The sequence below is a fragment of the Physella acuta genome, unplaced genomic scaffold (assembly GCF_028476545.2).
Source record: "Physella acuta isolate Inbredline_101_S28 unplaced genomic scaffold, ASM2847654v3 ptg001665l, whole genome shotgun sequence".
NCBI classification, from domain to species: Eukaryota; Metazoa; Mollusca; class Gastropoda; family Physidae; genus Physella; species Physella acuta.
Genome location: NW_026733178.1, coordinates 38,096 through 55,571, shown reverse-complemented (window position 1 = coordinate 55,571; position 17,476 = coordinate 38,096). Strand labels below are relative to the sequence as shown.

Below are 17,476 nucleotides of genomic sequence, written 5' to 3'. Positions count from 1 at the left end.
TTAGACATTGGTTTGAACCCAAAACTTTCAGTAGGGACCCAGTAGCATGCAAACATTCCACCATTCGAACATTTGTAAACATGTAGGTTAGCATGCAATTTCACTTTACTTTCACATGGATTTGATCAAATTACTAAATAACACAAGTTTGAATGTTCTTCTCGTACACAAATCGCAGGTTTAAAGTAGGAATATTGGAAGGGGGTGGACCTAGTAGCCTATAGATGGGGTACAGGGGTGGGAGGGGGTAGTTAGTTTCATAGAACGAATATAATAATTCACAAAAATCCGCCAGTTATGACAGGCCCTTGGTTCTTTATACCGATTCAAATGGGTTTCAAAAGCAACCAAGTTTAATGGCCTGGTTTAGTAAAAAAGAAAGCCTTTCCAACTAGGATTCCCTTTCACCTCTAGTTCCTTCTGCTGAACAAACATTAATTTTGTAAGGATATATTGAAATGAAAACCCTAACTATTGGTGCCGTAGGCCCATAACCCAGACAAGGAAGAAATCGTCTACACTTTTGGGTCGTACCCTGTACTGGACTAGGAAGAACTCTACAACGGGTGACCTGGTTTTGTGTCCGGTTCATTAAAATGTCCATAATTATCAGATAATCAATGTGACGTCTCTCAACTAGATCTATACTCTAAATAATGAAAATTGTTTTTTCATTAAACTAAAATATCATATATAAATATATATATATATATATATATATATATATATATATATATATATATATATATATATATATACATATTTATATATATATATATATATATACATATATTTATATATATATAAAACTAATGTGTATTTTTTATGCGAGTCATATTTTGTCTTCAATTTCCCATTTAATTTAGGCAATTTCTTCTTTTTTTAGATAGGCGACAGGTCTATTTGGGCATATGTCAAAATAGTAAAAGGGTTGCTCGCTTTATATTTAAACGTGTTGAATATTTCATAATCTAATAATGACTTGCTATAAATATTATACCTAAAGATTTTTAGTATGTTTTAAATTTTCCCAATGTGTACATAGGCCTACTTTTTAGAAACACACATCCTGCCGTGTGTGACTCACACTCTCTCCGTCATTGTCGTGTTTAATGAAAGTTGTCACATTTAAAACGAGACAATTTGTCATTTGGTTTTACAATCTTAAGTGTGTTATTTTATTCCTCAAAAGAATACACGCCCCGCGAGTGAGTCGAATAAGTAGAGTTTCTACTTGTCATGCTTTTGTTGTTTAAGACTGGTCAGTTGTCACATTACACAGAAAGTATCAGACTTGCTCAATAGACAAATTTGGATTGGTAATTTTTGTCTCCTGACTCAGTGGAAATTATCACAATTTACTGACTCCAACAGAATCGACGCACTGTGGTGACTAATCTCATTAACAGTGACACAAAAGTGTCACAGAAAAAAGTCAGTTTTCGCTAGAAAATCTTATTTGAAAGAAAGCCACAGAAATAAAGGCATACACATTTTCTAAGAAATATATCGATTTACTTGCTGGAAATTGTAAAATAATGCGCTTTTATACATGTGCGTGGTGTTTTCTTAAATAAGATATTTAAAAACTTTAATAATCCGACTTTCATCTTTTTTACAAGTGAAAATACTATAAGATAATGTATAAACCAGATGTGTATGGGTTTATTTTTTTTTTACTGTAGGTCTTTCCTCAGTCAGCCTTATCCCCCCACTTTGTATATTTTTAACAATTTTTTTTTTCAATTACAGCCTTTATACCGTGTAGGCTTTTTGTCTTGTTACACGTCTTGCTATGTCTTTAAATAGAATAAGACTAACCTATTGCAAATGTAATATTTAATTATCATTAGCCAACAACAATAACAGAAATTAAAACAAAGCATAAACAAACAAACCAATTTACTATGTACAAATTTACATGTTTATAAACAATAATTAGCATAATAGGTCTAGTATTTACATTATAAATCACATCAACTCCCACAAAATACATTTAAAAAAATAATGCAAATGTCAACGTGAATAATATTACACTCTAAGCCTTTTGTAGGCATAACAGATTTATAAAACAAAATAGTTTTTAAAACACTGTTATTTTTACATATAATATATGTACATATTTATAAAAAAAAATATTAATGTAATATTTGTATGTCACATTGGACAAATATAAAAAAAATGTAAAACGGTTAGAATTTAAAAAAAAAACAACAGCTTAACACAGGTAGCCTATCTGCCATCATAAGATTTAAAACAAATGAAGGCTGTCAACATTGCGACATCATGTCAAGTCATCTTGAGACTTAGAAGATGCTTTAAGTAGTTTTCTAGACCATGCAGCCACCATTTGTGTTTTTTTCAATGTTAACATCGAGTGGCACTGTTCAGTATGATGTTTACAAAAAAAAAACCATTAGATGCTTGAAGACGAATTTTCTAGCAATAATAGGCTACAACTTTTATGATTGAGCAAACATGTATTGGATTGAGATTTCAGTGAGTACTGACATTATCAAAGCAATAATAATAAAAACATTCAATTTTGGAATAAGTAATGAAATCTTTGGAAATAGAAAAACTTCTACAATAACATTTAGGTAGGCCTTAATGAATTATGCATGGGTAGCCTATGAAAATTAAAAAGAAATGAATGGTTAATAAAAAATCCATAATGTTTAGATGTTTAAATAATATTAATTTCATTAACCTAGTAAAATAGCTTTTCTTGGTAATTAAAAATGTTTTATAATATTACTTGTCTTTAGAAAAACTGTAACACTTGGTTACTGAAGTCTAAATTAAACTTGTTTTACAGTCTACTTGAAACTCGACACAAGCTTTAAGATGTGATATTATTACATTGGTTAACCAAGCCTACTCAAATATTAATAATTATAATACAAAAATAATTTTCATTAACTATATTTACATACATAAAAAATCAGAATTTTACTAATAATTAGGCACAAATACCTCAAAAATCAGCCATAAATACTGAAATATTTACTAATGACCAACTTCTAAGAGATAAAGTAAATGTACAGACTATTGCTCACAATTATAAAGCTTTATGGACATAAGATTTGTTTCTTATCTTTTGAAAGACATGTTTTCAATGAAGCCACTAATAGCATTATACTGAATATTAAAATCATTAAAACTTAACATAGACATTTAGTAAAGATTTTTAAAAATTGTTCTAATAAATAACAATAAATCTTTTACTATATTGTAGGTATATAACAGTTGCATACTCTACCAACAGGCTGCATTATACTATTATTATGTGAAGCTAACTGATGTAAAAAGCCATTTACAAGTAATACTCAACAAACATTCTGTTGTAATTTCTGATAAACTATATCTCCTATTTACTGCCTTTTGACTAGGGTCTGTTTGTCTAACAAAGACCTAGTACTAAGTTACACACTGGGGGTATGCTTGTAACTTTTTCTATATAAATATACTTAGGTAATATCAACTCCCTGTAAAAGTCACCTAGTCCAACAGGGGTGCTGAAATGTTGGGTAGAAACTTAATGCATACTTGCAAACTTTCCATGAAATGGAACTTTGAGTAATGAAAGATAGAAACTAACATCATGATTAGCATTCTTCTGCTATTGAGTGATAGTTTTCTGTTCTCAGTACATGATGTGTACTCCATTTAGCTGAGCTAAACGAGACAACAGGGGTCGGCGTGGCCTAGCTGCAGAGAGCTAGAATGCTGACCCCTAAGTCAAATCTGTAGAGTGTCCCTGAGCCCACCCAGTTCTCAAAGGTACTTAACACATAAGGGAACAAAGGCGGGTGGGTATAATGCTGACCTCATTATCTCATTGTATGCCGTGTCTTGGAAGCAGATGAACTTTACATTATCTGACCTATGTGTCTTTGGCACGAATGGGAAAAGATGATGAAATGAGCCAACACTATTGTCTAGACAAGCTAACTTAATACTAACTCCATGAGATGTCAGCTTCAAATCTTTAGCTGCTTCATCTTTTCATCTTCTTCGTTACTTCCGAGCATGACTAGTCCAAAGTACGAGGCCTCACTTTCATATTTTATCTTCCCATCTCCCCCCTTCTCAACATAGATGGAATCACCCTCTAACAGGTTAAATACTGCACCTGCAATAATATTGTAATCAAAGCATTACTTTTTGTATTTTTTTCACATTATTGTATGAAAGTAAACATTTACTTCCGACTTTAATATAACAATTAAACAATCATTAAATGTATATATGTAAATTTGTGTTTTTATATATGTTTATGTATTGTATGTAGATGAGTATAAAGTCTGATTTGTACCTTACTAAGGTTAGGGAAAACAAAGACGGTTTTGTCATTAAACTGACTACACTATTTTCTTTATATGATGTGGTTACAAAAACAGGTGAACTCTACTTCATCTACTAGTCAGGTCCAAGATCGGAAATTTAAAATTTGGAATGTAAACATGGCTATTAATAGCTCGTTAAAATGTCAGGCAAATGTGGAAAACTGTCTTATTCTCTATGATGCTTGGTATTCTTTTTTTTTAAAGTCACTCCCCGACTTTGAGGTTGTTGTTAATGTTGACACAGCAATGAAGCTGTACTCACCAGTATAGCTAGTGTGGTAATCTTTATCACAGGTGTCGCAACAAGTGTGAGCAGCAGATGAGAGGTCACCATTGAATTCCGGCCGAGAGTAGCTATTGCGAACAATGTGGTTCATCCAAGTCTGTAATTGATACAAAATTTTTTTTTAAAAGTCTGTATGTAAGTTGACAGAGAAATTTAACTAAAACAGTGAAAATTTAAATTTAGAGATCACATTAGTTTTCTTCTTCTTTGTTCTTAATTGCAATGTAGGACTAGAATTTCATCCAACACATTTTAGTATTACGTGTCAACATGTTATAAGCCAGTTGACTACAATATTAGCCTGCTTTTTTTTCCTGGATTTGCTTTCATAGCCATGATTCCGCCAAGAACAAACTACAAGAAAACATTTGTTTTGGAGGTTTCTCTCCTGGGCTAGTTGCTATCCAGCCTCATTTCCCCCAAAGATTCGAACTTTGGACTTTTTGGCCTAGCAAACCTGAGCTTTACCTACCCGATCACAATGACCCCAACAATGGATTTAGTCTTACGCTTTGCTTAAGAAACTAAAGTATTAACATTGTAAAAAAAAAAATGCAACTTACCTGGAATTTGTACTGTTTACATGTTTTCTTCTCAGAAGATGGCTGGTAGAATATGCTGGAATACACAAAGTACCATCCGGAGTGCTTGATGGTTATGAAATTTTTTTTGACGATCACCTCCCTGGCGTGTTGACGGCCAGATGGATCAGTTTTTATCTCAGCGCTCAGCTCCAGGTGTGCTCTGTTTTCTTTGTTCAGATTTTCTGGAAAGGAAGTTAGAAACAAAGTTGAAAAAATGCTAAAATAAGATTAAAGCTAAATGACATTAATTGCTATGTGAGAACAAATGTGAGGGGAAAAAATCTCGGTTAAGATAAAAAGTGGTTTGTATAAAAATATATGAATTTAATAAGAACTTGTACAATGTATGTTAAACTAAATATTTCCAAAGCGCATTTAAATTCAATCAATTAAAATATTTTGAAAGAAATTTTCCCAAAGGTACAAATTTAAGGAAGTTTATTAAACTTTACAGAAGAGGTTATACATGTCTATAAATAGCCTACCTTCTGACTCCTTGAAACTGATGTGAGCACTAACAGGACTGAACTTGAACTTGTCAGTGTCTTGATTGTTGGGTACTGGAAATTTAAAGGACAATTTTTGCTATAAATAATGCAAATATGTACCACTTTAAAAAAATAATCTTTATAGGGGCCTAGTTGTTTTTTTTTATACAATATACTGAAAATATATTTTAGAAATTTCTAATGTATTATCAAATTATTTTATAATTACTTTTATTGTAAAGTAAAACACCATCATTTTTTAAAATTTATTTTAGACAAAAAATAAATAAAAACACTGGACACCACTTGTTTTTCTTGAAATAAAACAATTAAAAAATAAAAATAAATAAACATTAAGCCTGTTTGTTTTTAAAAAATAATTGTGATTTAATTTACTTTCAATTGTTTTTTTTAACCTGACGTTAGAAGCACAATAATACTTACTTTTTATGCTCTGTTGTCTGAGTGTCATCTGAAAAGAAGCAGAAGAAAATGCATTTATTAATGAAACAGTGAAATAGTTAACTCTTATCAGCAATTGAAGCAGAGTAGACTATATTCAAAGGTGCTTGAGTTTTACACTACATTTACAATACTCATTGTAACATCAAAGTTACAAATTAGAAAGTTGGAAAACAAACATTTCTAATCCTACTGTGATTTTAATTTTTTCTCAAATATTGGTATAAAAAATTACTGTAATTCTAGTAATACCAATTATATATAGGCATACAGTAACAAATTTTATTAATGTCCCATTTATTAACTACCATGGCGTTATAAGTATTCAGTAACGAAAACTTTATTAAGGTCCCATTTTTAACTACCATGGCTTTATAAGTATTCAATTAACCAGTTTAAAAAAAACAAAACCACTAAACTCACCAATTCAACCAAAGCTGACAGTTGTCCACTGGTCCTGGCGCAACACTGGGTCTTCCCCTTCTCCATTTTGTTTGTCAGCTGTTTGAGCAAGTTCTCATACCCAGGGTCCCCGGACCCGGTAAAGAAGTAGCTGCATTCAATACAGGTCTCGTAGTCTCCTTCTTTGAACATCCCACTCTCCCATGTCGCAGGCTCCTTGTCGAAATACAACAACCCTAACAGAGTCACAGCAACCAGACTGAGAAATAGCGAAACTGTACTCAGGACTATTAATGTGCGTCGACGTAACAGGCACATACGAGGCTTCCTTCTATGGCTGTAGTTTTTATTATGTGGAATGGTAGGCCTTACTAGTGGCTCTATGCAAGGTGTGACTGGTCGAGACAGAGGGGGAGGGAGGGGGGGACCAGGAGCAGGGCGTGACGGTAACGGCCTGGACAGCACAGAGTTTGGGTAGGTGGGAGGGCATGAAACCTGCGTAGTTGGACGTATGGTAATACGTGATGATTGTTGGTACGCAGGGTCGTATACGGAACCAGACCTTATAGAAAAGTTGGAGCTGTTGCTGTTTAAGGAGGACGAGTCGCTCTCCGACTGCATGAGATTGGCTTCTGAGTCATCCGACGACAAATTATGAGAAGTCATTTTCTGTACGTATCTTAATTTTCAAAGCTTAATTATTTGGAAATGTTCATTACATAACAAAGTCAATCACTGCATAAAGAAAGATGCTCCAACAGTTGTTAATACCTGGAGAAGAAAAAAGTTATTTTTTAGGTATTTGTTTCCTAATAATGCTATTCTAAATATCAGCTACACAAGTGAAATAATAATCGATTTCCTATTCATTTTGAAATAGAGATATGGATTTTACTATGAATGTTTCATAACTCAAACCTAAACTAGCATCCAAAATAAAATATAAGAATAGTTAAATTGATAATTAGAAATGTTTCAGTTATGAAGTTTAATAGGCCAATTTATACTTAGATATAGGGCCTATAACTATAATCCAATAAAGATTAGTTATGTAACACAACATTGTTATCTGCTACATCCATAAATAATGGACATAATTAGATCTAGATTGTTACATTGATTAAATAAGTATTCTGATAACATTGATAGGGCATACCATTTAAGATAAACCTAGTGATAGTCTACAAGTCTGTGTACACCAAAACAAATTATTTATATTAGGATTATCATATATTTTAATAAATATTTTATAGTTGTTTTTTGTCCCTGACCTCTCATTTTTATGACAGCGGAAAATAGTAAATAGATCTAGATAGTTTGTAGTTTACTTACTATTTTACTTAAGCATTAAGCACTTGTTGCATTAAATTGATCACAATGACTCAAGAAAGCCTGGATTAAATATTATTTAGGCCAACGGCGAAATAATCTCTAATTCCTAAAATGTATGTGAAGGCCAATTAAAACGTTACGATTACATCTTTAATGGTCCGAAGCCCTAAGGGCAGTAAGAAGGGTTGAGTACCTACGGAGTTGCGCCGCTTCCTTGACAGAACAAAAACTATCCAAACGCGGCAAGTCTAACTGGCAAGTGTTGGCCTAATACTTTGGCCTTTTTATCAGAGGGAAAAACGAAAATGAAAGCGAAATTTTCTTAGAAATTATTTATAATCTACGGACTGCTGGCACAAAAGCTAAGACCACGGAATCAATATTTGCAACTTTCATTATAGACTTTCAAAATATAATTTTAGACCTAGCCTACTTAAACATAAGTCTAAAATTTGTGTCATTTTCCGGACAATAAATATAGAAAATTGCTAGAACATCGTACAGTGGGTGGCTTTAAGTTTAATAGACAGATTGAGTCCTGATTTGATTTGTCCTTAGTTAAATATTAATAATTAATAAGTGATAGATATAATACATATAACAGTAAGAGTAACTAATAGATCTAGATCTAGATCGACTCCTAGTAAATGTAGTAGGATTTAACAATGGACTATTAGGATAAGCCTAATTTTATAATATTGGAAGTAGTTGTTAAAACGTACAATTAACAAAATTAGTTTTAGGCTAGAGGCTAAGTGACTATACTAATACTATATGGCCTAAGTTTATTATCCAGATTAAAAATGTGCCGCATGCCTAGATCCTTATGAATTAAGTAAATCTATTTACTCTCAGATATTTGTTGTATAGGCCTAATGATTAATCATTTCAGAAATTAGATCTAGCTTACAACATGTTACTTTTTTTGTTAGTCCTAATTACTAATTACTAATTATTATTAAACTATTTGCCTCTTGGGCATAGATCTGGAGTCTAGACAAGATCTAGTCTAGATCTATATCTATAGCCAGGTTTGAGAGTAAGTTAAAAAAAACAACTAGATTTCTAATACCGAGCCTCCGCTTACCCTTTATTCATAGATCATAGATCTGTACAACACAGTCTAAATCTAGCAATACACATTTATAATATTTAATATACACACTTTTGCAGACTCTTCTGGGTCTAGATTTCTAGAATCTAGCTAGATCTACGTGTAATGTTATTGGAACTACTAGAATTCTAGATATTATAGATTATACATACAGTGTCTCTTATAGGCTACTATACTAAAATTGAAATGAGATGAAATTTACCTTTTCTCTTTATACCATGCAACAAAACCAAAACTGAATGTGAAACAAACCAACTAAACTAGACCGAAGTCTACTGTTCCTAACTAAGCCTAACGATTGGACGAACTATGTCAGCCTGACGGCCTGGTTCAAACTCTACACAACTAACCAAACCGACACAGCGCGAAGCTATCTTTTATCCTTGACCTAAACTACCCGCCCCAACTCATTGGGAAATTTAAATAGTTATTTTTAGATTTCTTTGACATGGAGATTTCCTTAGGTTTTAGGCTGGTTGAATTTCCAACTTCAAATTGAGGGTTTAGGGGAACCCCCCAAGCTAAAGCATAATGGCTTACTTTTTTTTTTGTTCATTCAAGGGAAGCCAGCCGTGTTCTTGATTGAAATGACAATAGTCCGATAGTCTATCCAAAACGATAATGTTAATAAAACATTGAACTAAGCTAGAGGGTAAAAGTCTGTAACATTTTTATTCACAACTATTGAAACAGATGTTATATTTTTTATACAGGCACATAAAAATAAAACACTAACATTTGGAAAACCACTTCTTTGACCTAGTTTAATTCTATTATTAGATTTCAAGGAAACCGAAACAACTAGCGGTGACGTTTGAAGCAAACTAAGCCACGTTTTTAGCTAGCAGGGACAGAACCACTCCATCACTCAGGGTTTAAGCATAACGTTAATTATAAATGTGTATTCGGATGTGTGTAGCTTAAATGTAATAAAGGGAGTTTTTATTTTAAAGTGGTGTTTATTATAAGTTAGGGTTTTCTAAAAATGTTTGACTGTTTTGAAGGGATTCAAAAAGTTTGACGTCAAACTGTAAAAATTTTGAAAAATATTTTTGGAAAGTGAGCTATGGCAATTAATTCCCAATTTTCAAAGACACTTGTTCTTGGTTGTTTTTTTTTTTAAATTGTTTAAAAAAAATTAAACAGTAGACACCATGTTGACCCAACTGTTAACATTTTAGAATAATAAATTCGCTGTTTCTTTCGGGAAAAAAAAACGGTAAATGAAAAAAAGGAGGGAGGGGGGTCAGTGTGTTTGATGAGTGATATTTTAAAGGAGGTCAGACGTTTTTTGATGATGGGAGGGGTTAAAAGCGTGGCGTCATCTGTTGACTACTCCCCCCCCCCCCCACCCCCCTACTGCTTTAGGCAGGGGACTAGAAATGTTGCATCGCAATCATTATGCGATCCCTACTCTCTGAACAAATTTACCACCAGCATTTAAAAGTTTATGATTCTTTCTAATAAGTTTAAAGCGTATAGTGGGATAATGACTCTTCGTCATAAGCCAATAGGCCAAGCAGTATCAAAATAATAACGGTAGGGATCAGTTTCTAGTGAAACATATGCAGCCGGAATGTCATGGATCAAACTTGGAAGAATCGCCCAAAACCAAGTAAAATGGAGAGATCTGTCTGAGTCCCTATTCTCCACATTTGTTCAACGGGAATGCTGATGATGATGATGCTGATGATGATAATGATGATGATAATTATGATGATTATGATGATGGTGATGATGATGATGATGATAATTATGATGATGATGATAATTATGATGATGATGCTGATGATGATAATTATTATGATGATGATGATCATGATCATAATTATGATGATGATGATGATGATGATGATAATTATGATGATGATGAAGATGAGGATGACGACGACGAGGGCGAGGACGATGATGATGATGATGATAATTATGATGATTATGGTGATGATGATGATGAGGATGAGGATGACGACGAGGACGATGATGATGATGATGATGGTGATTATGTTGATGATTATGATTGTGATTGTGTTTACTGTGATTTTCATAACCATTTTTATTATGATTATGATGATGATGATTATGATAATACATTTATTTATCAATTAAAGTGGAATATTGGGAAAGATTATTTGAAACATCATCCCTAAGACAAAATCCTGCCTGAGCCACTGGCTTAGAGATATGAATGATCATCACATCTGTGGTTTTTCTCAAATTTATATTTTTAACATTGCAATCCAAAAGATGCTAAATTTAATTTCTCGCTTTCTAACGTGAACTTAGTTAGCTGTTTGTGATTCATGGCGCTTATGTAGCCTGGCTATAAACTGGGACACGTTTGCTGGCTTGTGACTGAACCCAAGGTCACAACTGAAGTGTGTCGTCTGTTACATGGTAAGAGACCGTGCGTGTCTTACCGTCAGGCAACACGGTAACAGGCAGAGGCGTAGCGACCCTTCCCGGCGCCCGGGGACAAACTTTCGATTTGCACCCCCCCCTCAGATAGATTTTCAATTTGTTTTTCCAACCCATTTTGACGCCCCCTAAGGTCGGCGCCCGGGGACATATTCCCCCCCCCCCCCCACGCACCCCCCTCGCTACGCCTCTGGTAACAGGCCCTGTGTGTATAAGGTACAGGGGAGTTGATTGAATCACCGCGTCTAAGATGACCAAGTTCATGCTACAAACCAAATTTCAATGGACGTCTTTTTTTTTGGTTGCTATGGGTTACTTGTCGGACGGATTGGTCTAGCGGTAGAGAGCTGGACTGCTAACCCTGTAAGTCTCGAGTTCGAATCCGGGTTAAAGTCAGTAAACCGTCCCTGAGTCCACCCAACTCTGATGGGTACCTAACTCACGTTAGGGAAAGTAAAGGCGGCTGGGCATAGTGCTGACCATATTATCTCTACATATGCCGAGGTCACAGAAACAAGTGGACTCTACTACACTTGCCCCATAGACCTTCAGGTTTGAAAGGGAAACTTATTAGTTACTCGATACAAAGTTTAAATTAGTGTCATGTCAGGCGCTCACACTAAACGTGATAGATAATTCATTAGTCAACTAAAATTAATGAACATGATGTCATACTTTCAGTGCGAAACGTGATTACTAGCTCAAACCCAATGAAAAATACAATGGTCTTGAATTAAGTTTATAACATGTAGGAGTAGGGTCAATGTGTTTGGGTGCCACTGGTTACGATACCAGCGGTTGACATCCCCCCCACACCCCCCCCACTCACACACGTACACTGTGAATTGTACCATTTATAGTTTTTTTTCTCTTTTTGAAAAATTTCAAGTGCCCCCCTCCTGAAGAAAACAGTCTGGAAGAAACTCTGCTTTTTGGTCTTTATGTGATGTCCAAATATCACTTTTTCTTCCGGACTTTTGTCTTGTCTCGGGGGGGGGGGGGGGGGGGGCGGACACTGGTAAAAGTATGTTTTCTATATAAATTCGATTTCGTTGGGAGGGGGGGGGGGGGCGGTAGGGTAGACTTTTTTCCTCACGAAGAGATGCCTGGAAGAAACTCTGCCTAATATGTGCGTCTTGGTGTTTTTAATTTTAATTCAATTAGAAAACATATAGTTATCTCAGTAATTATGTGTGCGGATGAGGGTCAGCACTTTAAAGTGGGTCTACTATTCTTTAAACAATATATAGTGTTCTACCTCCCGCATACGCCGTCCTATATGTGTATGATTACTCTTTCGAACCTGTCAGTCCATAGATTGGATGAAGTAGGGTTCACATGTTTCCGTGACCTCGGCATATATAATATATAGTGTGGTCAGTACAATACACAGACTCCTTTCCCAAGTTTTAGTCAGGTACCCACCAGAGCTGGGTGGACTCAGGGAGGTTTTACTGACACGAACCCGGGATTTAAACTCGAGACTTTCTGGTTAGCAGGCGTAAGCTCTACCACCAAACTACGTCGAGTATGTGTATTCAGTTTGTTGTTTATTTAAATGTACAGACGGTGTTTACTTTTTTTCTCGCTTTCAATCATCTGGCCAGTATGACCCAATCCAGTCATTTGACAAACTCTTACAAACTATTTCCCCGTAGCTTTGACGCAAATAAAGCTGTCAATGTTTATTTTGTTCAAATTTACACCAAGACAGACAATGCCAGGCGTAGCTTGCCGTTACCATTTTTTAACATTTTTTCACCCAGAGTTTTCATTTGAGTTTGTAATTTTAAAATATCATTTATATTCGTTTTCTACGAACGCCGAGTAATAAAATAAAAAAAGAGTTTGATAATACATATTTGAATGTAATTTCCTATTTAAAATATCACCATTGGCTAATATTTGTGCAGAAAACTTTTGAATCGTGCCTGGTTAAATGCCTATATTAACCTGAAACAGGAAGTCAAATATTTTCTTCATAAATTGTTTAAATGTTCCCTATTCTTAATATAACAGGTCTTTATATCATTCTATATAGAATCTACATGTTTTTGTGTCGTGGAGATGAACAGTTGTTCATTTCCTTTTAACTGAAGGACCAAACAAGGAACTCGTGATAGCGATAGCGGCGATAGCCTATTACAATTTCATAGAAAATACAATCATTTTATCCAGCTCAGTTAAAAAAAAAAAAAAAAAAAAAAAAAAAAACCAAATGATGTAGGTGATTTTATCTCAGTCGATGACAATTAAAATTTCCCAATTCGAGTCGGGTCTAATTTAAGACTTTTATGACATCATATATTTTATTTTAAGAGCGTCGACGTCTTTACATACATGTGTAAGGAACTGTTTCATCTAGTTTTATAGTTCGACAATTTATTTCCTCCATCGCGACTCATCTCGCAATGACTGCTGTAAGGGTCATTCCAGAATTGTGTGAGATGTGGTAGAAATGTATTATTTTATATTCTAAAAATGTTTTTATTTCATTGCTTCGTAATCGTAGAAAACCGGACCATATTAGAAAGAATATTGCTGGGTTATTAAATTGGGTGAGGGAGTTTAAACATTTGAATCACACATTGGTCCATTTTGAGCTGTACAGAAAGAAAACTGTTCACATTACGTAGATCTAGATTCTATATCAAGACTATTATATTTGCAGTGACACTAATGAAAATTGCTATCGTTTCCTATGTAAACACAGTTAAGTGGTAACGTCTAAGCCACACAATTTAGCATGGTGGGGGTAGAAACACCCCCCCACCCCCGCAACGTATGATGAAAAGTGAATCAACCGCGTTAAGACAAAACAACGAAATGACACCGACAAATAGGCTCCGTACAAAAATGAACCCCGACAAAAAAGAAGTACTGTGCACCGGATAAAATGAATGTTTTATGTCATTCGTAAATACAAGTTAATTATTTGACCCGCATTTTGATATTACGTTTCTACACTAAAGCAAACAATGTATATTATCGTTCCAAAATTAAAAAAAAATATAATAAAACACCACATTTAGAGAAAAAAAATGTAAGTAATTGTTGACGTTTGCTTAAAATATGAGACGTAGCTACACAGTGTAACAAAAACTTCCAATAACTTCTCGCCGCTTTTAAAAATATCAATCCTAATTTATTCAATGTATGTGATGTAGATCTATATCAAGATTATTATATTTGCAGTGACACTAATGAAGATTGCTATCGTTTCCTATGCAAACACATTTAAGTGGTAACGTCTAAGCCACACAATTTAGCATGGTGGGGGCATGTTTGAGATGAGGTTGAAAAACATTTGTCCCTCTCATAATATTTGCAGAGCCCGCCCCCCCCCCCCCCCCCCGAAAAGATGCGTGGAAGATACTGTTGGCGGGGGGCGGGGGTAACAGTTGAACAACTATGTATTAGATGTTTTTAATTTAATTTAAAAACTAAACAAAAATATCAGAATTGTTTTAACATTTTTAATTTTAAAAATTGTTAAATAATCTCTACCTCACAACAAGTAGACAGAAATTTGACTCCGACTTCAACAAGAAAGATGAAAGCTACTTCTAACTTCATGCACCTAGACTGAATTCAATCAACCTTCCTCTCCACAGCAATACACGCCGTTACATATCTCACATAACTTCATAATATATCAGCACCAACATTCATTCTAACTAAAATACACATACAAAACACACATCACAACAAACAGAACAATTTGTTGGAATCGTCCATAAATGGCGTCACACTCGTAGGGGGGAGGTGGGGTCTGTAATTTTGTGATGGTGTGTAATCAGGGGGAGGGGGGTCAGATGGTGTGACGTTACACTTTTGCATTATAAAAAAGCAATTTTAGTAAACGAGTTTTAGCCGTTATTTCGCGTTTTATAAAACTGTTTTAATAAATTGTAATAGGAATTGATCAAAATACTCTATGTTAAAAGAATTCTGACAAGATTTTGGAAAAATATCGATGTTTTAAGAAAAATTCAACAGCAACTTTGAGATGGGTTGTAGGCTGAGTTGTGACGTCATTTTATGGGGGGGTGGTCTGGCTTTTTGTGACGAAGTGTGACAGAGGGGAGGGAGGGGGGGAGGAGGTAAAAATCGTCAAAAAAGTGTGACGTCATTTATGGATGACCCCTTTCAGTAATCGAAGAAGACCCCCCCCCCCACCCCATTTTCCACGGAGACATACTCAGGTAAAATATCTAGACCACTTTTTATGCCTGCCCGTAGGAAACCCTTATGATGTAGGTATGGTATTAGATTTAGTATACGTAGTTTTATAAAATATGAACCAGGGAGGGTCAAATTAGTAACGTAGCGTCCGTTTTTTTATTTAGTATGGTTATTTGAGAAAACAGAGGGAGACTTTATGACTCATTACTAAGGGGATGGTTTGGGTTGTATGGTTGGTTGGTTTCTTTTAAGATTTTAGGTTAGGGTAAGCGGTTGATGTCACAAGTAAGGCGAGGATGAGGGTTATTGTTCGGTATCAATATCGGAGAGGCCTAGCGTTACAGAGCTAGGTTGCTAACTCGCAAAACCATTCCTGAGTCCACCCAGCTCTGATGGGTACCTAAATCACGTTAGGGTAAGTAAAGGCAGCTGGGCATAGTGCTGACCACACTATCTCTTCATATGCCGAGGTCACAGAAACAGGTGAACTCTACTTCACTCCCCAAAGATCGTTAGGTTTCATACATTACTTCGATTGATTTGTTCCACTGAATTTAAAAATACCTCATAGTATACAATAATATATTGTCACAACACACATACAGACAATAAAATCATAGTAAGAAATTAACAAAAAAATTGATTTCATCAGAATATTTATTTTAAATCTTTCATGAATCCGTCACGCTAGCAAAAAAGAATGTAAATTAAAAGTATCGTAGGCCTATACTTTTATCATATGAAAGCCTTCTGCGATTTTTTGTTGTTAAAAAGCCATTTAAAGTCAGCAAAACTTTGATAATAAAGTACATATGTACTAAACATGGTAAACATATTTTAAACAAATCTACAGGGATATTTTAAAATTATTAACTTGTTGATAACATGAGTGTATACAATTAATTGAAATATTTTATTTCAAGCTAAAATTATAAAATGTATATACATATATACAACATATGTGAATATACAACAACACAAACACAAATTAAAAGTATCGTAGGCCTATACCTTTATCATATGAAAGCCTTCTGCGATTTTTTTGTTGTTAAAAGGCCATTTAAAATCAGCAAACTTTGATAATAAAGTACATATGTACTAAACATGGTAAACATATTTTAAACAAATCTACAAGGGATATTTTAAAATTATTAACTTATGATAACATGTATAAAATTAACTGAAATATTATATTTCAAGCTAAAATTATAAAATGTATATACATATATACAACATATGTGAATATACACAAACACACAATATTATATACATACACACACATGTATATATATATATATATATATAATATATATATATATATATATATATATATATATATATATATATATATATATATGTATGTATATATATATATATATATATATATATATATATATATATATATATATATATATATATATATATATATATATATATATATATATATATATATTATATACAATTCTTCAAATTTAAACTAAGTTGTAATTTTCAAACAACTGTGAATAAATCATCCTAGTTACCATAAAAAAGTATCACTATGTTGAAAAACTAAGATCTATTCTTATACCTTACTCGTGTAGAAATCTAGAGTAATACTTCCTACAAAAATTCTATACATATATGATATCTTACTAATATTTCCTACAAAGTTCTTCTGAGAAAATCACATGCACAATCCATAAACACGACATAAGCTTAATAGATATTAATATTTCAAGCTTTATTACACAAACAAAAACAATTGGTCAAGATACTATCCAAATAAATCACAAATATATCACAGTATTGCTTATTAAAGTGGTTTTTATAGCTTGAGCAGTAAGCATGATAAGATTTGCATACACATAGTGTATTTT

The 17,476-nt window shown here is 33.7% G+C and overlaps 1 protein-coding gene across 6 annotated transcripts; it reads right to left on the bottom strand.

The window, feature by feature from the left end:
• Positions 1-1,839: 1,839 nt before the first annotated feature.
• LOC131929727 (tumor necrosis factor ligand superfamily member 10) lies at positions 1,840-9,353 on the bottom strand. Of its 6 annotated transcripts, none has more exons than XM_059286066.1 (7): positions 9,220-9,353; positions 6,593-7,342; positions 6,152-6,179; positions 5,705-5,779; positions 5,199-5,401; positions 4,612-4,732; positions 1,840-4,135 (listed from the first exon to the last, which is right to left on the bottom strand). In XM_059286066.1, exons 2-7 carry the CDS (start codon positions 7,235-7,237, stop codon positions 3,984-3,986), a joined length of 1,224 nt encoding a protein of 407 aa, XP_059142049.1. In that variant the 5' UTR covers positions 7,238-7,342; positions 9,220-9,353; the 3' UTR covers positions 1,840-3,983. The 6 variants fall into 6 exon arrangements, with proteins under 6 accessions (XP_059142049.1, XP_059142054.1, XP_059142050.1 ...); XM_059286071.1 differs by lacking the exon at positions 9,220-9,353 and adding an exon at positions 9,069-9,157; XM_059286067.1 differs by lacking the exon at positions 9,220-9,353 and adding an exon at positions 8,991-9,118.
• Between the last annotated feature and the right edge of the window lie 8,123 nt (positions 9,354-17,476).

Excerpts from the sequence above, each read along its gene's own strand:
- LOC131929727 (XM_059286066.1), bottom strand. The coding sequence starts at position 7,237 with ATGACTTCTCATAATTTGTCGTCGGATGACTCAGAAGCCAATCTCATG. Across the intron at positions 6,180-6,592 it reads TGTCAGCTTTGGTTGAATTG|ATGACACTCAGACAACAGAG; the intron begins GTGAGTTTAGTG and ends GCTTCTTTTCAG. Across the intron at positions 5,402-5,704 it reads CAGTTTCAAGGAGTCAGAAG|AAAATCTGAACAAAGAAAAC; the intron begins GTAGGCTATTTA and ends CTTCCTTTCCAG.